Source organism: Nycticebus coucang, chromosome 4, assembly GCF_027406575.1.
Source record: "Nycticebus coucang isolate mNycCou1 chromosome 4, mNycCou1.pri, whole genome shotgun sequence".
NCBI lineage: Eukaryota > Metazoa > Chordata > Mammalia > Primates > Lorisidae > Nycticebus > Nycticebus coucang.
In genome coordinates, this window is record NC_069783.1 from 115,740,489 (window position 1) to 115,767,805 (window position 27,317).

General features: G+C 39.8%; 1 protein-coding gene and 1 pseudogene across 13 annotated transcripts in view; one reads left to right on the forward strand and one right to left on the reverse strand.

Moving 5' to 3' along the window:
* ATXN2 (ataxin 2) overlaps positions 1 to 27,317 on the reverse strand; it is a 145,947-nt gene that overhangs the window by 7,478 nt on the left and 111,152 nt on the right. For 8 of the 13 annotated variants that reach the window (XM_053590232.1, XM_053590237.1, XM_053590231.1 and 5 more), the window contains 3 exons: positions 12,669 to 12,853; positions 12,217 to 12,349; positions 7,543 to 7,596 (listed from right to left, as the gene is read on the reverse strand). In XM_053590232.1, the coding sequence (XP_053446207.1) occupies positions 7,543 to 7,596; positions 12,217 to 12,349; positions 12,669 to 12,853 (372 nt within the window). The remainder of the gene's footprint in view (positions 1 to 7,542; positions 7,597 to 12,216; positions 12,350 to 12,668; positions 12,854 to 27,317) is intronic. The other 5 variants (XM_053590238.1, XM_053590236.1, XM_053590235.1 and 2 more) reach the window with 1 other exon arrangement.
* On the forward strand, positions 25,890 to 26,856 carry LOC128584986 (40S ribosomal protein S2-like; annotated as a pseudogene).

Genomic DNA, 27,317 nt, shown 5'->3' on the forward strand with positions numbered 1-27,317 from the left:
CATTCTTCATATGACATGTTAGCAAACACAGACACACGGGAGACTGACAGTGGGAAGCAAGCCCTCTCTGGTATCAGGCAGTCTGACAGACACAGCTGCCAAGAGTCACCAACATAGATGATGCTGGGTATGTCCCACGTAAATGGTATGCAGAGGGTTAGGCTCATGAAGTGGTTCTAATGCTTGAAGTCTTAGGGCAGTGGTTCTTAACCTTCCTAACGCCGCGGCCCTTTAATACAGTTCCTGTGGGTCACGACCCACAAGTTGAGAACTGCTGTTTTAGGGCCAAGGGCAATCAGCATCTATAGCCCAACTACAACTGTATTTCTTAGAAGAGGGAATGGTAGGGGCAAAGAACCAGTGCTAGGATCACCTGTGCATCCACTGCCAACACCACAGCTAGCATTAACATTCTTTAATACCTGGTTCAGACAGAATAAGACAATTTTGTTTATTCACTAGGAAAATTTTGTAAGCTGGAAGAATTAACATGTACCAGAATAAATGTGTGTGTGTGTGTATATATATATATATATATATTTTTTTAAAGACAGAGTCTCACTTAGTCACCCTCAGTAGAGTGTCATGATGATGTGTCATAGCTCACAGCAACCTCAAACTCTTAGGCTCAAGCAATCTGCTTGCCTTAGGCTCCCGAGTAGCTCGGACTATAGGCGCCCACCACAAGGCCAAACTATTTTTAGAAACAGGGTATCTTGCTCAGGCTGGTCTCAAACTCCTGACCTCAAGCAACCCACCCGCTTTGGCCTCCCAGAGTGCTAGGATTACAGGTGTGAGTCACTGTGCCCAGCCCTATACCAGAATATTTTAACAAGAAAAACGAGGCAACATATTCTCTGAGTATTTTTAAGTGTAGTGGATGTTTTCTGGGAACCGAAACAAACAAAGAGCTAAATGCTTTCTAGAGCTTCACAGACCCATAAATCTATGAAAACAGACTTCCTCCTAGTTCACTACTCATTAAAAGGATTTTCATCATCATCACCCTCGTTAACTTTACTTCCAATGCCCCCAGATTACGTAGGCACTGACTTGGTCTTAAAAGACTTGACAAAAATTTGAGCCTGACTTTATTGTTTCGGTAAAAATCTTACACTCATTGGGCGGCCCCTGTGGCTCAGTGAGCAGGACGCTGGCCCCATACACCGAAGGTGGCGGGTTCAAACCCGGCCCCGGCCAAACTGCAACAAAAATATAGCCGGGTGTTGTGGCGGGCGCCTATAGTCCCAGCTACTCAGGAGGCTGAGGGAGGAGAATCGCCTAGGCCCAGGAGTTGGAGGTTGCTGTGAGCTGTGTGATGCCACAGCACTCTACCAAGGGCGATAAAGTGAAACTCTGTCTCTACAAAAAAAAAAAAAAAAATCTTACACTCATTTAAAAATTTTCTTTCTGAACAATTAAAATAGCCACACATAGCCAGTGGCTACTATACAATTTTGTAGCACATTTTCACCATCACAAAAGGTTCTATTGCAAAGCAAAAGTATTCATGGTCCCTTGCATTTATATATGTATGTAGACAGAGTCTCAAGCTGTCGCCCTGAGTAGAGTGCCATCACATCATAGCTCACAGCAACTTCTGACTCAGGCTCAAGCGATCCTTTTGCCTCGGTTTTTCTATTTTTAGTAGAGACAGGGTCTCACTTTTGCTCAGGCTGGTCTTGAACTTGTGAGCTCAAGCAATCCACCCGCCTCAGCCTCTCAGAGTGCTAGAATTACAGACATAAGCCACTGCTCCTAGCCTGGTCCCTTGTTTTTAAATCATTAGCATTCAAATCTTTCTCCTCCACCCTGCGTGGTGCCTCATGTGTGTCATCCCACTCCCTTGGGAGCCTCACTCCAGAGGATGATCACTTGAGAATTTGAGAGATCAGCCTAGCCAATGTAAGTGGATTGCCATATCTATAAAAGAAAAATTAGCTGGGCATGATGGCATATACCTTGCCCAGCTACTTGGGAAGGTGAGGCAGGAAGATGTCTTAAGCCCACAAATTGAAAAGTTATAGTGAGCTATAATGATTCTACTGCACTCCAGCCTGGGCAACAGAGTGAGGTTCTGTCTCTAAACATCTCCCATCCCCACTGCCAGCTTCTTAAATATGTCATCTGTGGCAATGCTAAAACTGAGGGAAAGTAATTCTCAAATTCCAAATTCTATTTACGGGGTTTCATTAAGTACAGAATCTCAGAGATTTTAAGTTATTTTTTATTTATTTATTTTTTTGAGACAGTCTCAAGTTGCCGCCCTGGGTACAGTACTGTAGCATCACAACTCACAGCAACCTCCAACTCTTGGGCTTAAGTGATCCTCTTGCCTCAACGGCCCAAGTAGTTGGGACTACAGGTGCCTGCCACAATGCCCAGCTATTGTTTTGGTTGCAGTTGTCATTGTTGTTTGGTGGGCCCGGGCTGGATTCGAACCTGCCAGCTCTGGTGTATGTGGCTGGCTCCTTAGCCGCTTGGGCTACAGGCACTGAGCCTTAAGTTATTTTTTTTTTTCGTAGAGACAAGAGTCTCATTTTATGGCCCTTGGTAGAGTGCCGTGGCCTCACACAGCTCACAGCAACCTCCAACTCCTGGGCTTAAGCAATTCTCTTGCCTCAGCCTCCCGAGTAGCTGGGACTACAGGCGCCCACCACAACGCCTGGCTATTTTTTGGTTGCAGTTTGGCCGGGGCTGGGTTTGAACCCGCCACCCTCGGTATATGGGGCCAGCGCCTTACCGACTGAGCCACAGGCTCAGTTATTTTTTAAACTTTATTCTTGCCTATCATGGTGGCTCACACCTATAATCCTAGCACTCTGGGAGGCTGAGGCAGAAGGACTGCTTGAGCTCTGCAATTCAAGACCAACCTGACCAAGAGTGAAACACTGTCAGCTCAGCACTGTACCTCAGTTAGTAGGGCACCAGCCACATACACAGAAACTGGCAGGTTCGAGGCCGGCCCGGGGCTTGCTAAGCCACAATAACTACTGCAATGAAAAAATAGCCGGGCGTTGTAGTCCCACATACTCAGGAGGCTGAGGCAAGAGAATTGCTCAAGCCCAAGAGTTTGAGGAAGCCGTGAGCTGTGATGCCAAAGCACTCTACTGAAGGTGACATAGTAGAACTCTGTCTTAAAAAAAAAAAGTGAGACACTGTCGCTATTAAAAAAAAAATTAGCTGGGCATTGTGGTGGGCACCTGTAGTCCCAGCTACTCTGCAGGCTGAAGCAAGAGGATCATTTGAGCCCGAGAGTTTGAGGTTGCTATGAGCTATGATGACACCATTGCACTTTACCCAAGGGGACAAAGTGAGACTGTCTCAAAAACCAAAAAAAAAAAAAAAAAATCCCTATTTAAGAATTTTTGTCCTAAAATGTTTAAAATTTTAATTATCTTCTAAGTATTAATATAAAAATAACAGAAAATAATTATACACATGAAGTCTCATAATTATTTATCAATTGGAAATTGGAAAAAATCTTAAAATTATTTGAAGAGAAAATTAAGATGATGTATCTTTACTATCTTTTTTTTTTTTGAGACAGTCTCACTTTGTCACTCTCAGTAGAGTGCAGTAGCGTCATAGCTCACAGCAACCTCAAGTGATCTTGCTTCAGCCTCCTGAGTAGCTGAGATTACAGGCATCCACCACATTGCTCAGCTATTTTTAAAGGCAGGGTTTCACTTTTGCTCAGGTTGGTCTTGAACTCCCAAGCTCAAGCAATCCACCAGACTCAGCCTCCTAGGGTACCTGGATTACAGGCATAAGCTACCTCGCTTCCCCTACTATACTTTTATTTTTGTTTTCTTTTGAGAAAGTCTCACTCTGTTGCTCAGGCTAGAGTGAGTACAGTTGCATCACCATAGCTCACAGCAACCTCAGCCTCTTAAATAGCTGGGACTATCGTGTAATCAATCCATCAATCTATTACATTTTGCTAGTGACTTTTCTCCTTACAATAATGGCTAATTAAAAAAAATTGGGGGGCGGGGCGGCACCTGTGGCTCAGTAGGTAGGGCGCCGGTACCATATACCAAGGGTGGCGGGTTTGAACCCGGCCCAGGCCAAACTGCAATAACAACAAAAATATAGCCAGGCGTTATGGCAGGCGCCTGTGGTTCCAGCTACTGGGGAGGCTGAGGCAAGAGAATCGCCTAAGTCCAAGAGCTGAAGGTTGCTGTGAGCTGTAATGCCAAGGCACTCTACCAAGGGCGATAAAGTAAAACTCTTGTCTCAAAAAAAAAAAAAAAAAAATTATTATTATTAATTTTGGTAAAAATTTTGTAGAAACACTCTCACTATAGTGCCCAGGCTCGTTTCAAACCCCTGGCCTTAAGCAATCATCCTGCCTCAGCCTCCCAAATACCGTATCTGGCCTTTTTAAAAGGTAGATCTTTGTGATACAAGTTTACCAGTATTTAAAGGTTAATCTTTTTCCTTTGTTCAACTTCTATCTCAAAAGATCAGAAAGCAAGTATCTTATCCATAAACTCGCTTCTCCTTGAATACAAAAGTAACTAATTGTGAAAAATGTGAATCTTACCCTTTAATTTAGTATTAATGGAAAAATACAGTTTGGTTCCTTGAAAAGCCAATTAAGAGTGATAACAAAGAAAAGTGTTAAAAATCCAAGGGGGTATATATACACTAATAATCACGTTTGCAATAAAAACCTTATACAAATATATTTTTATATTTATTTATAATTTATATTTTGATATTGTTTAAATTGTCCAATTTGTTTTAAAGTAGGTACTGGGAGTAGGAGAATACCATATAAATATTTCCATGTCATATCCACTAACGTTTCAAGGATAGGTTTTTATTACAGCTGTTAAAGATGTTTTGTTTCTTCTTTGGATAGCAACTTATTTGCACTCAAAAGAGTCACAATTAAAACACTTCACATGTATTTATGTTAAATTATTTTTTAAATAATTGCTTTTCAAAACCATTTGTAATAATAAAGGTCCATATTTATAAAAAAAAAAAAAAATCCAAGGGGGTTAAAAGGCTGGAAGGGAAGAGAGAGCCATGAGAAAGGAACTAAGATGGGTAATCAAGGAAATAATATAGCAGGGAAATGGAGAAGGGGACTAAGTTCCTGAGCTAAGTGTAACTGTTCTGTTACACACGCTCATTTTAAAGATTCTAGAGAGGTTAAAAATAAAGTGAACTTTCTTTGAAATTCTGATTTAGCTGTTCATCAGCTGACCCATTTATGGAAACTTTAGCACACTTCATAAAATCCTCTGGTCAAGAAAACAAAGAAGTATTCATTCTTTGGGCCAGACCTGGTCCAGAAACTTCCCATTCAACATGCTCCTTGACTTAAAATTCTAAATGGGTGATTGGTCAAATCTTTATAATGCTAACCACATTCCAAAAATAGTTTCCTAAGCCATGATCTTATTGAAGCAAATTCAGTCCCTAAGGCTTTGTGTTTAATATGCAATTTGGTTTTGACATTTTGACCTTGGATGCACAAGTCATGAGAGATCACCAGCACTACAAAATTTTAACAATAAAACAGAACAAGATCTTCCAAATTTTAAATGTGATGTTAAATTCAGAAAAGGGGAAGTGAAGAAATGTTGAAAGTGCTAAATAGGGAATAAAAGGCAACTTGACCAAACCATGACAATATGGTTTAGAACAGGGGAAAAAATGAAGCAGCAAATTAAATCACAAATAGCAGGCCAATTGTTAGTTTCTTTTTAAAAGGTACTGATACTCCCTTTTAGAGGAAGTTATGCTTAGGTGTGATGATTAAGGACCTTTTAGCTACTTACCAGGAAAATGGCTCCAAAACTACTAACAGAGACAGTAAGATGGTGAGGATAACTACATTTGAGACCTCCAATTGAGTACTGAAATTAATTACTGACACTGTCTTCTACACACTATAACCACAGACATAGTTTCCCTTTAATATTATATACATACAGCAAGACTCCTTTTTAAAGAGCATCTATTAAAGGATTAAATTTGTTAACATTTCCTAGTACCAAATAAATAATATACATATACTTATTTTATCAATTTATTTTTGGATACCAAGTCATGGCACAATTAATGAAAATTTAGGGTCACAATGCTTTCTAAATGCTAAATCTGGCATTTAGGAGATTCAGACATTGAGTCATTTCAAAACAATTCAAAATTTAGTCCCTAACATAAAATTTTCATCCTATCCTCGAATATTCTCTAGAAAACAGAATTTCACACAAGGTGACACATATTAATGGAAATTTCTAAAGAATTTCTACAAATTATTAGTACCCTTCCTATTTAAATATCAAAGTCCATGACTAGCCTTATATTAAAAATTGCCCTACAAAATAGAAAAAACACATCTTAGTTCATTTCTAAAATAAACGAGTACCCTGCTCAGACTTTCTCCAAGCAGAACCAGCTGTTTACCTTTCCACTGATGGGAAGAGGGGACCTGTGCAGCCCAAGATAGTCTATGGTAGATCATGTTCTCCTGATTAAGCTCAAGAACTCTTGAGGTATCTGCTACATGAATATTTTAAACTTTTAGTCATGTAAAGGACAGAAATGTTTCTCCCTTAGTATTTTATCAACTTTATTCAATTAAATTCCTGGTAAGGATAAATTTCTCTTTACCAGAATATTAAAAAATTCATGTTTTTAAGTTTTATATACGAACCATGTGGCTTAGTGTGTGGGTGTACATACATATATATATTTTTTTCTCCCTTGAGACAGAGTCTCAAAGCTGTGGCCCTGGGTAGAGTGCCGTAGCGTCACAGCTCACAGCAACCTCAAACTCTTGGGCTTAAGCTATTCTCTTGCCTCAGCCTCCCAAGTAGCTGCGCCTATAGGCGCCCGCCACACAACGCCCGGCTATGTTTTAGTTGTAGTTGTCATTGATGTTTGGCAGGCCTGGGCTGGATTAGAACCTGCCAGCTCCAGTGTATATGGCTGGCACCTTAGCCTCTGAGCTACAGGCACTGAGCCGTGGCTTACTATATTAAAATGAAAATTAGCTGTTTAGGAAAAGTTTCTCCGAACAAGGAAAATATTGGGCTTTTCTCAAACCACTGCATGTTTCCTTGGTATACAAAAATTTCTGAAACTTTTTTTTTTTTTTTGAGACAGTCTCACTTTCACCCTCAGTGGAGTGCCATGGCTTCATCACTCACAGCAACCTCAAAATCCCAGGCTACACGTCTACCACAATGCCCAGCTATTTTTAGAGATGGAGTCTTGCTCTTGCTCAGGCTGGTCTTGAACTTCTGAGCTTAGGCAATCCACATGGCTCAGCCTCCCAGAGTGCTAGGATTACCAGCATGCGCGACCACACCCAGCTCTAACTGCAGTTTTCATTAACACCAGCTTTCTTAAGCTAGGTCACAATTCCTTTTTGAAAGCTGAATTATAGATATGCATGTTTTTAAGGTTTTGTCTGGCACAAGGAAAATACTGTTCAACAAGTCTACTCCCTTAATATGTATTCTTTAAAAAGTGTTTTACTGTACAATTAAAATTAGTATAAAAAACCCAACTCACTGGCAAAGTAGAAAGAAGGGCTTGTCTCCTTGTTGTATGGTAATTTGGGACATGCTGAATTCGGGAAATAGAAAGGTAAATTAGCCTTTTTAGGTGTGCATTTTCCTAATTTTCTGGAAAGGTTGACATTTTTTTTATTCACACACAATCCATTTTTATTTTAATAGAGATGACAAGCACTTTAAACACTGCTACAGAATTTTAAAAGACAGTATTGAACTGAAGACACTGTTCTTCTGTACTGAAGTACCAAGTTCTGCACGCTGACTTGCTTAAATGAAAGGAATAAAATCATTATCTATTAAAAAAACCCAACATGGCATTCCAACAAACACCTTGATATATATATATATATACCAAAATAAAACAATATTCACCAAGTTTTCTTTAACAGACCTAAAGGATTATTAATAGAAATGTCATTATCCTGAATGATGTTTATCAGGCATCTGGTAGTGGATCCAAAGTTTAGAAACATAAAAGTATAAACACGAGTATGCTATCATTTCTAGTAAAATATACTACAGAGAGGGGGCATATGGAAAGAGACATACCAAAATGTTAATAGGTGGCTGTCAGGTAGAGGAATAATGGTGCTTTTCATTTTTTTTGCTTACTGTGTTTTCCAAGTTATCTGCATAAACTGTCAACAACAAATGAAATAAAGAACACTGGATCTAACTAACTCTTCTGATAGTACTAGTTAGTAGAAAAAACTGTATTATCATTGTTTCTAGAAAGTAAAAGTATCACCATAAATTAAAATTAGATGAATTAGAAGACTAGATGTAAGGGGAATGAAAATTTAACTTCTTAGATAGAAAGAGTACAAGGTCACCAATTATTTACAAGGAACATATTTCCTATAATAACGATTTAACTGTTTAGTAATTGGTTAGAATATTCATACTAAATATACCAATTATTATTTTTTAAAGATACAGAGTCTTACTCTGTTGCCCAGGCAGCAGTATAATGGAATTAATGATCTAAGTTACTGCAGCTCAAATTCCAGGGCTCAAATGATTCTCCTGCCTCAGCCTCACAGATAGCTAGGACAACAGGTGTGCACCATCACATCTATCCAATTTTTAAATTTTTGGCAGAGATGGGCTCTTGCTATGTTGCTCAGGACTCAAACTCTTAGGTTCAAGCAATCCTCCTGCCTTGGCCTCCCACAGCACTGGGATTATAGGCATGAGCACCAAGTCTGGCCTGAATACACCAAAAATTTAAAAACAATAATCAGAATTTCATTTTGTAGTCATTAGAAGTCCTCTGTATTATCAAATCCTTTTGCTATGGCTGTAACAATTAAGGACAAAAAAGTGACATAAAACTGTCACCAATAACTAAATGCATATTCATTTGTTTGCATAAAAAGTTTCAAAAAACGAGCTAGGATGTAGTTTAAAAACCAAACATAATTCATACTCAAAGTAGCAGATTCCTTTGAGACTATAAAATCTAAATTGTTCAGAAGCAATAGGTATAAAATTAGCATTTCTATATAACAGTTTTGTTGTATTTTAAAAGGATATATTTTAAAATTTCATTTATATATGGCATATCAAGGCTTGGAAAGATATAAAATAATTCAAATAAATGATTGATGATTTAATAAAAAAAAATTTTTCTTTCTTTTTTTTTTTTTTTGAGACAGAGTCTCACTATATTATATCGCCCTTGGTAGAGTGCTGAGGCTTCACAGCTCACAGCAACCTCAAACTCTCGGGCTTGCCTCAGCCTCCCAAGTAGCAGGGACCACAGGCGCCCACCACAACACCTGGATATTTTTTTGTTACAGTTGTCGTCGTTTAGCTGGCCTGGGCCAGGCTCGAACGCACCACCCTTGGTGCATGTGTCCAGCGCTATAACCACTGCACTACAGGCGCCAAGCCAATAAAAAATTTTCTTGAGCAAATTAAATTATGGCAAAAGAATGCTGGCAAAAGAAAATTCATTTTTGGGCGGCGCTTGTAGCTCAAAGGAGTAGGGCGCCAGCCCCATATACCAGAGGTGGTGGGTTCAAACCCAGCTCTGGCCAAAAACTGCAAAAAAACAAACAAACAAAAAAAAACAAGTCATTTTCTAAGTGTCTTTTTTAAGGTCTGAAGTATTCCAAACAGAACCTGATTAACTAGCAACACCATATCAGGTCTATAGCCTTGCCTGCAGTATACACTCATCACCAAACATCAATTAAATATAACCTGCGTAAACTGCAGATCAGTTCATATTTGGTTGAGTAACTTTCTCTTGGCACACAAAAACTAGCTTTGATGATTAGTTCATTCCAGCTGTCAGTGAACATCAGATTTAGTGTTTTGTTCTGTTTGCAATATTTACTATCTACCTACACTTGAATCAACCTGAGGTCCAAGGTCAAATGCTTCTTAAACAGAAATATTCTGAGAAGGTAGTTACAAAATCCATTAGTTGTTCAACTACAGTATTTAGCATGCAACTGGCTGTGTCAAATCAATGAACATCCATTCAAAAGATGAAACAGTAAGTGAACACATTAGGGAGAAAGATTCTGCTCAACATCACAGTACTATAATGTCTCAGAAGCATGGGGACACAAATAGCTATTCTCTAAAAGCAATAGAAATTTTAGCTCAAAAAGTTCAAATCTTATTCTAAGGAGAATATGCCAGAAAATGGAAGAAACATTTTTCCACTTGATGTATTCACAATCATAATGAGCTTTTTTACCTAAGCCTTTTTAACAGACTGGAAAATTAACTTAAATGAATACAAGTTGCATAAAAGCCAACATGATGAATCAATTATATTTTTTCATGCATACTCGTAGGCCTAGTTACTAAGGCAACTAGACAGGCCAAATGACAGATCATAACCCAAATCATAAATCAGTATCTTTTTCAATTAAATTACAGATGAGCTTCTTGAAAAAAAATTCCAAAACATAGCAATCATACCATTTTTTATTTAAAATGCATAATCCACAATAAAAAGCTTGAAGTGATAATGTGGACAGTTGAGACCAGACTGAGTTACAGGTGATAGAAGAGTGACTATTGCTGTTTAAGTCCTATTCATATTAACATAACGTTAAAATGGTTATTTATTTTTAAAAGGAGAATGTAGAAGGTATGAAAAGCAGCAGTATTTTAAAATGGAGCTATGTCAGGAATCTGTAAATTATTAAAGGACTCAATTTTGCCTAGATATGATCATGCAAGGTATCTAAATTAAATTAAAAAATGAAAACCTCGCTGGCCCCATATAGAGGAGGTGGCAGGCTCAAACCTGGCCCCGGCAAAAAACTGCAAAAAAAAGAAAACCTTTTTTTTTTTTTTTTTTGAGACAGAGCCTCAAGCTGTTGCCCTGGGTAGAGTGCCGTGGCATCACAACTCATAGCAACCTCCAACTCCTGAGCTCCAGCAATTCTCCTGCCTCTGCCTCCTAAGCACCTGGGACTACAGGCACCTGCCACAACACCTGGCCCTTTTTTGGTTGCAGCCGTCATTGTTCGGCGGGCCCGGGCTGGATTCAAACCCGCCAGCTCAGGTGTATGTGGCTGGCGCCTTAGCTGCTTGAGCCACAGGTGCTGAGCCAAAAAATGAAAATTTTTACATTCTCAATCATTCAGAAAGTTTAAGAGGTTTTAAAAAATAGTATGTCCATTTGGCTATAATTTCATTCTCATAGTGGTATACCAATGGGAAAACTACATGATGACATAAAAACATCTGGAACAAATCTAACATCTTAAAGGAAATCAGAATTAATTAAAGATATATTTTGAAAAAGCATAATATGAAATGATCCATTAATTCTATACTATACAATATGGAAGTGAAATTTTTATTTAAAATTCTATTTTTAACATACTTTAAATTATGCATTATTTTAGTATTTTAAACAGCAGCTAAGTTGACCTACATAAAGTTCTCTACTTAACCACAAAACTAAAATATTTTTCCCTGTTATTCTTAAAAATACTGTTTAATTTTATACAAATACTTTTCATTTCCATTTTACCATTCTGTACACATTGATTATGGAGTCTAAATCAGGTCTAAAACAAATCTAATGTTACACAATTTCAACCACTTAAAATATTGGTGACAGAAACACAACATAATAAATAGAAACAAAAATATGTAATGCCAGCCACTCCGAGAGCAAGGAGTTAAGCAGGATGTATTCGTAATGGAAAATGCTTTTATGCTTTTACTATGGTAAAACTTTCTTCTTTCCTTTTTGCAGTTTTTGGCTAGGGCCAGGCTTGAACCCACCACTCCTGGTATATGGGGCCAGCGCCCTACTCCTTTGAGCACAGGTGCCGCCCAATGTGGTAAAATTTTCATATATGCCTTAGAATAAGCTATCCCAAATGACAATACTAATGAGAAAGAGGAGAAAGGTACATTTCTCCACAAAAGATACTGTGCTGTTATATACATCGTCACATTTTAGTCAAAGCAGAAAAGACATGAAGACAAAGAATTTCAGGTACAGAGGTAAAAATTATTTGCTAAGACTTATACAGCAGAGATGAGGGAAAGGAATGGGTTCAACTTTTCCTTTCTTGAGTCTCAATGTCATAAAAGGACAGATGATTCTTAAAATATTTTTTCAGACTCTTAAAACAAATTAAGAATAGTCACATACACTGAAAAAGACAAACGAAGTGCTTCCTACCATACATCGCATGCGTCTGCTCATGAGCTCCATATTGAGTTGCTGATGAAGATACTAAACCAGGCTGGGCATGTGTTGGTGGTGCCATCATCCTAGCATTACCTTGTATTACAGGACTATAGACATGAGGATGCTGTGTTCAAACAAAAAGTAAAGAAAAAAAGATTAAAATATCAAATGAAGCCACGCAGATCACAGTTAGATTTCTAACTCCATGTTAGAAATGGAGTTAGAAATCTATGTTTTCCAAAAACAAGAGAAAATTTTAAAATCTCTTTTGGCTGCTTCCTTTGAAACTGTTACATTGATTAGTAAACTGCAAACATACATTTAAAAAGGCTCCCAAGTCCTTAGCTATCTGCCCTTTCATAGGACAGAGAAAAAATATAAAGGAAAATCTGTTTATTAAAAGTTTTTATGGAACAAAAATTAAGAGACCATATCAGTCTTACCTGAGACTGATAATGTGGCACATGCTGAACAAGTGGCTGATTTGGGAACTGCTGAGGACTATAGGCAACGTATTGTGTGGAGTAAGCTGGTGGGGTGGCTACAATTGGTGGGCCTGCTGCTGAGGCTGGGTGCATCATGGTGCTCTGATGATGCTGGTCTTGCCGCTGTTGGGGCATATTTGGTACTGCAAAAAAGAGATGACATTATTATAAAACAGTATCTCCTCAGCATAATACATATGTTGACAACATCTATGGTAGTTCTCAAGCTGTGGGTTGTGACCCACAGGAACTGTATTAAAGGGCCGTGGCATTAGGAAGGTTGAGAACCACTGTATAGGATCTGTACTATTGGATCCTCCTGCCTGTTCCTTCAATGCTATCTCATACCACTTCCATTGCCACCACTCAGGGTTGTATTCTTTTTTTTTTTGGAGACAGAGTCTCACTATGTCGCACTCAGTAGAGCGCTGATGTGTCATAGCTCACAGCAACCTCAAACTCTTGGGCTTAAGCAATTCTCTTACCTCAGCCTCCTCAGTAGCTGGGACTACAAGCGCCCACTGTAGTGGGCTATTTTTTTTTTTTTTTTTTGAGACAGAGCCTCAAGCTGTCACCCTGGGTAGAGGGCCGTGGCATCACAGCTCACAGTAACCTCCAACTCCTGGGCTTAAGCGATTCTCCTGCCTCCGCCTCCCAAGTAGCTGGGATTACAGATGCCTGTCACAATGCCTGGCTATTTTTTGGTTGCAGCCATCATTGTTGTTTAGCGGGCCCAGGCTAGATTTGAACCCGCCAGCTTAGGTGTATGTGGCTGTTGCCGTAACCACTGTGCTAGGGGCACCAAGCCTCAGGGTTGTGTTTTTATCACACATGCTTGTCCTCATCCTCCAAGTCCTCAGCTCCCAGCAGGGATCATTCTGACTCATCCTTCAGGTGTCACTTTGAAAGCAGCTTTCTAGGAGCAACCCTCTGACTCAATCAAGTCCCTGTAATAAATTCTCAAAGGACTTTGAATCGATTTTTCCTTCATACCATTTCTCAGATCATCCCTGTTTACTTTTCATTTAGCTCAGTGGCTAGGGCACCAGCCACATAACACTGGAGCTGGCAGGTTTGAACCCAGGCTAGGCCCGCCAAACGACAATATCAACTACAACCAAAAAATAGCTGGGAGTAGGTGGCACCTGTGGCTCAGTGGGTAGGGAGGGTGGCAGGTTCAAACCCAGCCCTGGCCAAACAGCAACAAAAAAATAGCCGGGCATTATGGCAGGTAGTGCCTGTAGTCCCAGCTGGGACTGGGGAGGCCGAGGCAAGAGAATCACCAACCCCAAGAGCTGGAGATTGCCGTGAGCTGTGTGACGCCACGGCACTCTACCAAGGGTGATAAAGTGAGACCGTCTCTACTTAAGAAAAAAAAAAAAAGCCGGGAGTTATGGCAGGAGCCTGTAGTCTCAGCTACTTGGGAGGCTGAGGTAGGAGAATTACTTAAGCCCCAGAGTTTGAGGTTGCTGTGAGCTGTGATGGCACTCTACCAAGGGTGACATAGTGAGACTGTCTCAAAAACAAAAAAAAAAAAAGAAAAGAAAAGGGGGAGGGAGTTCATGCCTGTTTTATGTACCAAATTATAAACAGAAGTGCCCATCACCTGTTAGGGAAGGGCACTGGGTGCATTTTGAGAAAAACAAAAACATGACAGAAGAACCAAAATAGATATAACACTAACCTTAACTTCATATTCCTTAATTTCCAACCACTGTATCCTTATACAACTTCTCACTCTTTCTTTAACCAGCATCACAGCACAAATGTAGCACATAGGTTTCTAAATAATAGTTCTTTTAAAAACTTACTTTATTCCACACTGATTTCTACCTGCAAGGTCCTCTCCTTGTTAAACTTCTGGTAAAGAACTCAACTCAACTGTCATCACTTATGTGAGGTCTTAACTAGTTCCCCCAGCAAGAGTGAGCTGCATCTTCTGTGTGCCTTTTCCGCACATTTTTACAGCATCTACCGTTGTCTGGTGGGATGTCAACCGAGCCACTGAGAGAAGGAATTGTGAAATGACTGCTTATAACAAGGTACCAGGCACAATGATTAGATAACCTGGTGGGTTTATAAATTCAGCGGAACTGATTATACAAGTAACTGAAAATTTCATGATAGAATTTGGTTTTTATTTTAAATATTTAAAATTTCTGGCTTGGCACCCACAGCACAGGGGTTACAGTGCCAGCCACATACACCAAGGCTGGCGGGTTCAAATCTGGCCCGGGCCAGCTAAATGACAATGACAACTGCAATAAAAAATAGCCAGTCATTGTGGCAGGCACCTATAGTCCCAGCTCCTTGGGGGACTTAGGCAAGAGAATCACTTAGGCCCCAGAGTTGGAGGTTGTTGTGAGCTGTGACGCCATAGCAGTCTACCAAGGGAGACATAGTGAGGCTCTGTCTCAAAATACATATATGTATATATGCTTAAAATTTCTGGGCGGCGCCTGTGGCTCAGTCGGTAAGGCGCCTGCCCCATATACCAAGGGTGGCAGGTTCAAACCCGGCCCCTGCCGAACTGCAACAAAAAAATAGCCAGGCGTTGTGGTGGGCGCCTGTAGCCCCAGTTACTCAGGAGGCTGAGAAGAGAATCACTTAAGCCCAGGAGTTGGAGGTTGCTGTGAGCTGTGTGATGCCATGGCACCCTACCGAGGGCCATAAAGTGAAACTCTGTCTCTACAAAAAAAAAAAAAAAAAAATTTCTGGTTAAACACTTAATGATAGTTATTAAACTTTAAGACAGCTAGTTATCTGCTATTTTATCCATTTAGAAAAGAAAACTTAAAAAACAAAAGAAAGCAATATAGTAAAATACATTTCTGAATTTGATCTGGAAAGCACACACATTGAAAAAGCATTACACTTGGTAGAGGAAAAGCCACCCCAAACTCAAGTATCATTTTCATCAAATGAAAGTTTATATAATTAAGCTCACTGAGCTTGATTCTATTCACTATTGCTATTTTTTTTGTTTGTTTGTTTTTTTACTTTGAGACAGGGTTTCACTCTGTTGCCCCAAGTAGAGTGAATGGTAACATCATACCTCACTGCAAACCTCAAACTCCTGTGTTCAAGCAATCCTCCGGCCTCAGCCTCCAGAGTAGGTAGGACTGTAGGCACCCATCATGGCCAGCCACTTTTTTTCTATTTATAAATGGTGATGGGGTCTCATTCTTGCTCAGGCTGGTCTTGTACTCTTTTTATTATTTTTTTTTTTTTTTTGAGACAGAGCCTCAAGCTGTCACTCTGGGTAAAGCGATGTGGCATCACAGCTCACAGCAACCTCTTAACTCCTGGGCTCAAGCGATTCTCTTGCCTCAGCCTCCCAAGTAGCTGGGACTACAGGCACCTGACACAATGCCCGGCTATTTTCTGGTTGCAGCCGTCATTGTTGTTTGGTGGGCCCGGGCTGGCTTGAACCCACCAGCTCAGTTGTATGTGGCTGGCGCCTCAGCTGCTTGAGCCACAAGCGCTGAGCTGTAGTCTTGAACTCTTGAGCTCAAAAGCGATCCTCCTGCCCTGGCCTCCTAGAGTGCTTGGATTATAGGCACCAGCCACCATCTCCTGCCAAGTATACTCGTTTTTAAAAGTCAAAATATTCTTGGCTGGTTGTGGCAGCTCACGCCTCTAATCCTAGCACTCTGAAAGGCAGAGGCAGGAGGATAGCTTGAGCTCAGGAGTTTGAGACTGGCCTGAGCAAGAGTGAGACTCCATCTCCACTAAAAAGAGAAAAACACTGTCTGGGTGTGATGGTGCAGTCCCAGCTACTCGGGAGGCTGAGGCAGGAGGATTGCTTGAGCCCAGGAGTTTAAGGTTGCTGTCAGCTAGGCTGATGTCATGGCATTCTAGCCTGAGCAAGAGTAAGTCTGTCTCCAAACTAACACAAACAAACAAAAAAAGAGAAACCTCTGAAGTACATGGTGGTATGATTTGGATACGGTTTCTTTATCCCTGACAAATCTCATGGTGAACTATGATCCCCCATGTGACAATGTTGGGAGGTGGAAGGTATGTACATGGGGAAAGATTCCTTATGAATGGCTTGGTGCCACTCATTTTAGTGAGTTCTCATTCTTTGGAGGAGACTAGCTTGGTTAGGAGGTGGAGAAAAGGGAGCTGTGGTAAAAGCCAGGTTGGACAACCCCCACCATGTTTATTCAGCCTTTGCATGTACCTGCCTCTCCTTTGACGTTCTCTGCCATGTTCTGACACAACACAAAGCCCCAACCAGAAGCCAAGAAGCAGATACTAGCACCATGCTTCCTGTAGATAATGCACAACCATGAGCTTATAATTAAACCTCTTTTCTTTTTAAATTACCCAGCCTCAGGTATTCCTTTACAGCAATACACTTTAAGACATTGGTTATGGGGCAGCGCCTGTGGCTCAGTGAGTAGGGTGCTGGCCCCATATACTGAGGGTGGCGGATTCAAACCCGGTGACTGTAGTCCCAGCTACTTGGGGGGCTGAGGCAAGAGAATTGCCTAAGCCCAAGAGCTGGAGGTTGCTGTGAGCTGTGACGCCACAGCACTCTACTAAAGAAGACAAAGTGAGACTCTGTCTCTAACAAAAAAAAAAAAAAAAAAAAAGACACTTGGTCATGATAGTTGTTTTTTTCCTAAATTGAATCTACCTCAATCTATTTATTATTTTAGAGAGACAGTCTCATTTTATTGCTCTCATTAGAGGGCTGTGGCATCACAGCTCACAGCAACCTCCAACTCCTGGACTTAGACAATTCGCCTGCCTCAGCCTCCGAGTAACTGGGACTACAGAAGCCCACCACAATGCCTGGCTATTTTTTTTGTTGTTGTTAAGGTTTGGCCAGGACTGGGTTTGAACCTGCCACCCTCGGTATATGGGGCCGGCGCCCTACCTACTGAGCCATAGGCGCTGCCCAATCTATCTTATTTTTAAAGACAGAGACTAACTTTATTATCCAAACTAGAGTGCAGTGGTACAAACATAGCTCACAGCCGCACCAAGGCTCAAGTGATCCTTCTGCCTCAGCCTCCCACATAGCTAGGATTATAGTTGCACCACCATGCCCAACCAATTTTTGAATTTTTTGTAGAGATGAGGTCATACTACACTGCCCAGGCTGGTCTTGAACTCCCAAACTCAAGCAATTTTCCTGCCTTAGCCTCCCAAAATGTGGGGATTATAGGCATGAGCCACAACAGGCCTGAATCTACCTTAATCTTAACTTCAGTTACAATTTTGCTTTTCAGGGACATTTGACAATGTCTAGCGAAATTTTTGACTGTCAAAATTGAGGGAAAGGAGATACTGCTACTAGGAGATGGGATGCTCCTAAATATCCTATAGTTCCAGGACAACCCTCTACCAACACAAAAGGATACGAGTTCTAACTATTAATAGTGCCAAAGTTAAGGAATTTCTGCTTTATGTTAATTATGTCCAGGCGTATTTTCAAACACAACTCACCTGGATGACAAAAAAGATAACTCTACAGTATGTAATGAGAAGACTTTGTGCAAAGGCCTTACTACCATGCAAAACACACATGCCTATATAATCCACAGCTACAATTCAGAACCAAGCTCTTGATTTTGCCTGTTACTTTAAAAACACTACAAACACCTTTATTCAATACTATGTATACCTAATGATTATAATTTAGCATAGCAGCAGAATATAATATTAATATACAGATAGTAATAGGCTTCAGATATAGAACTTTCTAAGTAGCTACATAGAAGAAGCAGTGAAAGAGAACACCCTGGTTTACATTAACAATCAAAAGAACATACCTAAGGTATAATCTGAAGAAATGCATAAAACCATGAGTTAATTCTAATACCAAAAACAACAAACTACCTCATTAGTCACCTTTGGAGGATAGTAGGAAACCATATTACTTAGATAACTGCCTTAAAAAGGGAAATGATGGGCATTTTCGTTGCTTTTCCTGCACAAGCTGTATCAAGGAAACCAAATAGCTTGATAAGGTAATGTTTTTGGTTATAGAAATATTCCAGCTAATAACTGAAGAAGTGAAGAAAGAAAGAGAATATGACCATTTTGGAACCCCAAATGAAATAATGGATCTAGGGCTAGATAATGATTATAATGACCGCTAAAAAAAAAAAAAAGTCAGGCATTGATTATAAAATGTTATCCCAGATAGATAAGCCATCTAAGAATTCACTGGTTACATTCTATTATTACAAAAACGGGAAATGACAAGACATTATATACTTTTTAATTAAAGTAAATCCATTGTCATGAAACATTCCAGATTAAAAAAAATCCAACCCAATCTTACCAAGCCTCCATTATCTACTATCAGTTTACAAAGATTTCAAGGGATAGAAAACCACATTAAATACCACCACAGGAATGCAATCTGAAACATGGTGAGAAAAAAATGCAGGACAAATAAGCTGGGTTTTAAAAAGGTGTGAATGGAGAAAAAAAAAAATTAAAATTAAAATTGAAACTATGACTTAAATACACCAAGGTTGGTGGGTTTGAACTCAGCCCAGGCCAGCTAAACAACAATGACAACTGAAACAACAACAAAAAATAGCCAGGCATTGTGGTGGGCGCCTGTAGTCCCAGCTACTTAGGAGGCTAAAGCAAGAGAACTGCTTAAGCCCAAGAATATGAGGTTGCTGTGAGCTGTGATGTCAAGGCACTCTACTGAGGGCAACATACTGAGACTGTTTCAAAAAAAAGGTAGCAATAAAATAATTTGAGGTTGCTCTGAGCTATGATGCCATGGCACTCTACCCAGGGTGACAGAGTGATCCCCTGTATCCAAAGGGAAAAAAATAAAAAGACAAAGGATATGAATTGAAGATGACTGACCATGAGTTGCTAAAGTCTTAAAAACATTACTATTATAGTAATGTTGAAACAATTAAAAAAGAAGTGACTTCAAAAATGATAAACAAATGCAATCTGTAAACCTCACTTGGATCTTAAATGTGAACAAATTAATGATAAAAAATGTATTTAAAAGATACTTAGGGAGGCGCCTGTGGCTCAGTGAGTAGGGCGCCAGCCCCATGTACCAAGGGTGGCAGGTTCAAACCTGGCCCGGACCAAACTGCAACAACAACAACAACAAAAATAGCTGGGTGTTGTGGCGGGCACCTGTAATCCCAGCTACTCGGGAGGCTGAGGCAAGAGAATCACCTAAGCCCAAGAGCTGGAGGTTGCTGTGAGCTGTGATGCCACTGCACTCACAGGGCAACAAAGTCAGACTCTGTCCCCACCCCCAAATAAAGATACTTAGAAAAATCTGAAGATACTATGATATTACTGGTTATTAGTAAAATACTGTTTAGATTATTAAAATTACATTACAATGGCAGTGTGAGTTTTGATTTTTTTTTTTTTTAATTGCAGTTTGGCCGTGGCCAGGTTCAAATTCCACCCTCGATATATGGGACCAGTGCCCTACTCAATGAGCCACAGGTACCGCCCAGAGTTTTGACTTTTTTTTAAAGACTCTAATCTTTTAGAATTACAAAATGAAACAGTTAACAAATGAAATTATGTATCTGGAATATGCTTCAAAAGAAATCTGAAGAATCAGGGAAGTTATACATGACACAAAGTTGGTCATGACTTTATAACTGTCATTAAACTAGAATATTAGTACTTTTATAGTATTGTATAATAACTACTTATTGGTGTATGTTTGAAATTGTTTTTAAAGTTTGACAACTTTTTTAAAAATTTAAATAATAATTTTATTATTTTTTATTTTCACACATACATGTGCTCATTAGGTTTCCACTTTTTGCCTTCACAAAATTAAAAAGGCTTAAAATTTGATAACCAAGTTTAAGATAGGAACCAGAAACAAAAACCTCACAAACAATGAACGAAATACATTCAGAAAAGAAATCAGACGATTGCCGCTACGAAGTATTAAGCAATAATAATAGTACTGCAAAGAAAGTAACATTCATGTTGTCAAATAAAAGCATATCTATTATAGAACGCTTTGACTCTGAGATTCAGTATGGAATCTTCAGTTAACTTCTTATTATTTTTTTCCCAAACTATCAAAGAATAGACAACTAATATTTATAAATAAAGATAAAAGATAATTTCAAAAAAAAAGATCATGCCAAATCTTATAGACGATAGAAAAAGAAGAAATACTTTAAAATCATTCTACTTAATCTGGAAACACACCTGATATTAAAATTAGAAAAAAAAAAATAATATATATAAATAATAAAGGGGAAATTACAAACATAATTCACTTATAAATGAGGATGCAGTATCCTGTATCCAAAACAACATAATAACAAGTTGAAGTAAAAATTAATGTTTAAGTAATGTACTTCAGTCAAAATCGAATCCAATTTATGTGAAAATTAGTCATTACTTTCTTCTTTTTTTCTTCTTTTCCTTACTCTCACCCCCCTCCCTCCTCCTCCTCTGTTCGCAGAAAAGAAAAACATGTTTGAAATTTTTGTTTTTTTTTTTGTAGAGACAGGGTCTCACTTTCTGGCCCTTGGTAGAATGCCATGGCATCACACAGCTCACAGCAACCTCCAGCTCCTGGGCTTAAGCGATTCTCTTGCCTCAGCCTCCCGAGTAGCTGGGACTACAGGTGCCCACCACAGCACCCGGCTATTTTTTTGTTGCAGTTTGGCCGGGGCTGGGTTTGAACCCGTCACCCTCGGCATATGGGGCCGGCGCCCTACGCACTGAGCCACAGGCGCCACCCATGTTTGAAATTTTTAATAGTAAAGTTTTTAAAAGCCAATTGATTTCTCCCTCCCCTTTTTTTTAGAGAGTTTTATTTTGTCACCTTTTTTAGAGAGTTTTATTTTGTCACCCTCGGTAGAGTGCTATGGTGTCACAGCTCACAGCAACCTTCAGCTCTTGGGCTTAGGCAATTCTCTTGCCTCAGCCCCCCGAGTAGCTGGGACTATAGGCGCCCGCCACAACACCCAGCTATTGTTTTGTTGCAGTTTGGCCGGGGCCAGGTTCAAACCCCCGACCCTCGGTAATAGGCCAGCACCCTACTCCCTAAGCCACAGGTGCCACCTGAGCCAAATGATTTCTTTTAGTAGTCAAACTAATTATCAAATTCATATAGAAAAAACAAGTAAGTAAAGAAAACCTGAGAAAAATAATCAACTTTAGGATGGGAGGATGGATTAGAAAGATAGATTAATGGACTAGAGTAGAAAATCCAGAAATAGATTCAATTGCAGAAGGACACTTGATAAAATGGCACTTCATATCAGTGTGTCCTCTGATCATTATGGAATTAAACTGACAGAAAAAAAAAAAAAGAAACACTTCTGGAAACACTCAAATATTTGGAAATTATCATACCTATAAAAAATCCACTGGTCAAAAGAGAAACTGTAAGATAGAAAACACTCTGAATTGAATAAAAATGAAAATATCAAGTTTGTGGGACACAGCTAAAGCAATGATTAGAAATTTATAGCTTTTGGCTTGGCATGTGTGGCTCAAGTGGCTAAGGTACCAGCCACATACACCTGAGCTGGTGGGTTTGAATCCAGCCCAGGCCCACCAAACAACGATGGCTAGAACAAATGGCGGGCGCCTGTAGTCCCAGCTACTTGGGAGGTGGAAGCAGGAGAATCGCTTAAGCCCAGGATTTGGAGGTTGCTGTGAGCTGTGATGCCATGGTACTCTACCCAGGGTGATAGCTTGAGGCTCTGTCTCAAAAAAAAGAAAAGAAAAGAAAAAAAATTTACAGCTTTAAATCCTTCTATTAGAAAAGAAAAAAAAAATTTTTTTTTAAATTGTTTGGGATTTATTGAGGGTACAAAGAATTAGGTTACACTGATTGCATTTGTTAGGTAAAGAAAGTTTGTTTTTTTTCTATAGACAGAAGAAGTCTTACTCTGCTTGCTGGGTAGAATGTCATGGCATCACAATTCACAGCAACCTTAAACTCTTGGGCCCAAGAGATCCTCCTGCTTCCCAAGTAGCTGGGACTATAAATGCCCACCCCAACACTTTGCTAGTTTTCCTATTTTTAGTAGAGATGGAGTCTCACTCTTGCTCAGGCTGGTCTCAAACTCCTGAGCTCAGGCTATCCAACCACACCTCAGCTCCCTGAGTGCTAGGATTATAGACATGAGCCACTGTGTCTGGCCTAGAAAAAAACATTTTTAAATCTATGATTAAGCAGTCACCATAAGAAACTAAAAAAACAAAAACAAAAACAAATTAAATTCAAAGAAAACAAAAGAATGAAAATGCAAAACTCAATGAAATAAAAAAACACAGGAAATTTAATGAAACCAGAAACTGGCCTTTAAAAGTATCAATATAATACATCTCTACCAGTACTGATCAAGAAAAAGGGGGTTGGTGGTGAGACATAAACTACCAATACAGAAAATGGAATACAGGAATATGACTATAGATCTTAGATTTTAAAAAAGAACTATTGTGAACTTTTTGTTGCTCAATTTCTAAGTTAGATGAAATGGCCCACATTAGCCTGATATTAAAATGATAAAAACATAACAAGCTAAGAAAATTTTAGACCAATGCCCCCCCACCACCACCACCTTCCCAGTGAACATAGAAAAAAAACTCCCTAATAGAATATTATCAAATCAAATTCAGGGATACATAAAAACAGGGATACTACAGCAAGACTGAGTGGGGTCCCAGGAATATAAGGCTGGTTGAACATTCAAGAATCAATGTAATCCTTCAAAATAACAGAACAGAGCAGAAAAACCAAATGATAGCCTTAATAAATGCTTAATAAAGTATCTGACAAAATTTACCAACCATTTGTGATTTTAAAAAAATACGCTCTGCAAATTAGGAATTGAAACCACACCTAAGATTACGTGTGAAAGTGAAAGATAATGCTTCACCCCTAAGAACAGGCACATGGCAAGATCTCTAATAATATTTAAATATGTGCTGGACAATCTAGCCAGTATGATAAGGCAGGAAATAAGTTGCCTTATCATATCATAATTGGATCATAACGGTATACATAGAAAATTTTAAGTAAGACTAAGAAGGCATACCAGAAACAATAAATGGATTGCCAACATGACAAGAAACAAGGTCAATATTGAAAAAAATAAGAGTGTAAGTCTATGTGCCAGTAAATAAATGCTGAAAATCTTAAAAATCATCACATAACGAGCAGCACCTGTGGCTCAAAGGATTAGGGCGCCGGCTCCATATACTGGAGGTGGCGGGTTCAAACCCAGCTCCACCCCCCACCAAAAACTGCAAAAAAAGAGAAAAAAATCATCACATAACAATAGAAAATATTAAGGGATACTTTTAAGAAAACATTCACAAAATCAACACAATAAAAACTACAACAGACTGTTGAAACTGAGGACTTAGATAGAGATACCCAAAGAAATCAATGAAGATTTTATCTTTAGATAAATCCCCTCTCAAGAATGAATACACAGATTTGATGAATAATCCAAGTGTGGTGGCTCACACCTCTAATCCTAGCACTGTAAGAGGCCAATTAGAGCTCATTGCTTGAGCTCATAAGTTCAAGACCAGCACGAGCAAAAGCGAGACAAGATCTCTAATAAAAAGGTGTTATGGTGGGTGCCTGTAGTCCCAGCTACTTGGGGGGTTGAGGCAAGAGGAATGCTTGAGCCTGAGAGTTTGAGGTTGCTGTGAGTTATGAAGCCACGGCACTGTACCAAGGGTGGCGAAGTGAGACTCTTGTCTTAAAAAAAAAAAAAAATTTATTTGGAAATGCAAAGAACCTAGGATAACTAAAATAATTCTGACAATAATTAAAGCAGGGAGATTTATATGACCTGACTTTAAGATTTCCTATAAAGTAACAGTTAACAATAAGTGAGAATTGGCATAAGAATATATGTACAAAGATTAATACAACAAAACAGTTTATAATAACACTATACATACATATGTTATCAAATCAAATTTCTATAAAGACAACAAGATAATTTCATGGAGAAACCAAGAGGCTAGTGCCAGAAAAACTGGGTGGGTTTATGGGGATGAAAATAAATTCCAGTTTTTACTTCATGCTGTACACAAAAATTACCTTGAAATCAATCATACAACTAACTATAAAGGCTAAAACCATTTAACTTCTAGAAGAAAAAATACAAGATATTCAGGACAGCACCTGTGGCTCAAAGGAGTAGGGCGCCAGCCCCATATGCTGGAGGTGGCGTGTTCAAACCCAGCCCTGGCCAAAAACTGCAAAAAAAAAAAATAAGATATTCATAACCTGGGGTAGGTAAAGCATTCTTGTTTTGACACACAAAAAGCATGAACTGTAAGGAAAAAACTTGACAAACAGGTTTTCATCAACACTGACTTTTCAAAAAGACCAACTTGGTCAAAACAACCCATAGATTGAGAGAAAATATTCATAATAACTATATCCAATAAAGGACTCGTAACCAGAATATATAAAAGTTAAAATTCACTACAAGAAAAAAAACTCAAAAACTGTAAAACTTCTCTAAAAACTTCTCAGAGCAAATCTCTGTAACCTCAATGGTATTCAAATGTAGGAGACAGAAGCACAACCATACCTAAAACTCTGATAAAATAGACTTCAAAATTTAAAACGTCTGTTCTTTCCAAGATTCTTTATCTTGTGTGTGTTTTTTTTTTTTTTTTAAACAGCTGGGGGGGTCTCCCTGTTGTGCAGGCTCGATTTAACACTTATGCTTAGGCCGGGCACGGTGGTTCATGCTTATAATACCAGGGGCAGATCACCTGAGTTCACAAATTCAAGACCAGCCCGAGCTAGATCGAAACCCCATCTCTAAAAACAGCCAGGCGTTGTGGTGGGCACCTGTGGTCCCAAATACTTGGAGGCTGAAACAAAAGAATTGATTGAGCATAACAGACAAAGGTTGCTGTGAGCTGTGACAGGGTATTCTATACTGAGGGTGGGGTGGGTAGACGACAAAGTGAGACTTCATCACAAAAAAACAAACAGGGCAGCGACTGTGGCTCAGTGAGTAGGGTGCCGGCCCCATATACGGAGGGTGGCGGGTTCAAACCCGGCCCTGGCCAAACTGCAACAAAAAAATAGCCGGGCGTTGTGGCAGGCGCCTGTAGTCCCAGCTTCTCGGGAGGCTGAGGCAAGAGAATCACCTAAGCCCAGGAGCTGGAGATTGCTGTGAGCTGTGACGTCACAGCACTCTACCGAGGGCAACAAAGTGAGACTCTGTCTCTAAAAAAACAAAATAAAACAGCTACTTCTTTTCCGACGAAAACACCAAATGGCGGATGACGCCGGTGCAGTGGGAGGGCCTGGAGGCCCTGGAATGGGAGGCCATGGTGGTTTCCGTGGAGGTTTCGGCAGCGGCATCCGTGGTCACGGCTGGGACCGAGGCCATGGAGCTCGCGGAGGCAAGGCCGAGGACAAAGAGTGGATGCCCGTCACCAAGCTGGGCCACCTGGTCAAGGACATGAAGATCAAATCCCTGGAGGAGATATATCTTTTCTCTCTGCCCATTAAGGAATCTGAGATCATTGATTTTTTTCTTGGGGGCATCTCTCAAGGATGAAGTTTTGAAGATTATGCCAGTGCAAAAACAGACCCGCGCTGGTCAGCGGACCAGGTTCAAGGCGTTTGTTGCTATTGGGGACTACAATGGTCACGTTGGTCTTGGGTGTTAAGTGTTCCACGGAAGTAGCCACTGCCATCTGAGGTGCCATCATCCTGGCCAAGCTCTCTACTGTCCCAGTGCGGAGAGGCTACTGGGGGAATAAGATAGGCAAGCCTCACACTGTTCCTTGCAAGGTGACAGGCCGCTGTGGCTCTGTGCTGGTATGTCTCATCCCTGCTCCTAGATGAACTGGCATTGTCTCAGCGCCTGTGCCTAAGAAGCTGCTAATGATGGCTGGGATTGATGACTGCTACACTTCAGCCAGGGGCTGCACTGCCACCCTGGGCAACTTTGCCAAGGCCACTTTTGATGCCATTTCCAAGACCTACAGCTATCTCACTCCTGATCTCTGGAAAGAAGACAGTGTCCACCAAGTCTCCTTACCAAGAATCCACTGACCATCTTGTCAAGACCCACACCAGAGTCTCTGTGCAGAGGACCCAGGCTCCAGCTGTGGCTACAACATAGGGTTTTTATGCAATAATAAAGTGAATTGAGTCTGTTAAAAAAACAAACAAACAAAAAAAACCTACTTGTGCTCAGCACTTCCTCCCAAATAGCTGGGACTACAGGTGTGTGTCCCTGAGCCCAGCCGAATACACTTTAAAAAATGAAAATATAAACCACAAATTGTGAAAACATATAAGGACAGATGTAATCTGACAAAGGACTTATAATGAGGAAAATCTCTGCATTATGAATATATAGTAATTTCTAGGATATATGATGTTAAGGGAAAAAAAGAAACCAGGAAGCAAACTGGTACATGTAGTATGTTTCCTTTTGTGTATGATGGAAGAAAAATCAAGATAAATGTCAACATGTGAGCCCACAGGAAAAATCTTAACATACAATACTGGGGCTGGGTGCAGTGGCTTACACCTGTAATACCAGCACTCCGGGAGGCTGAGACAGTTGGACTGCCTGAGTTTAGGAGTTTAAGACCAGCCTAGGCAAG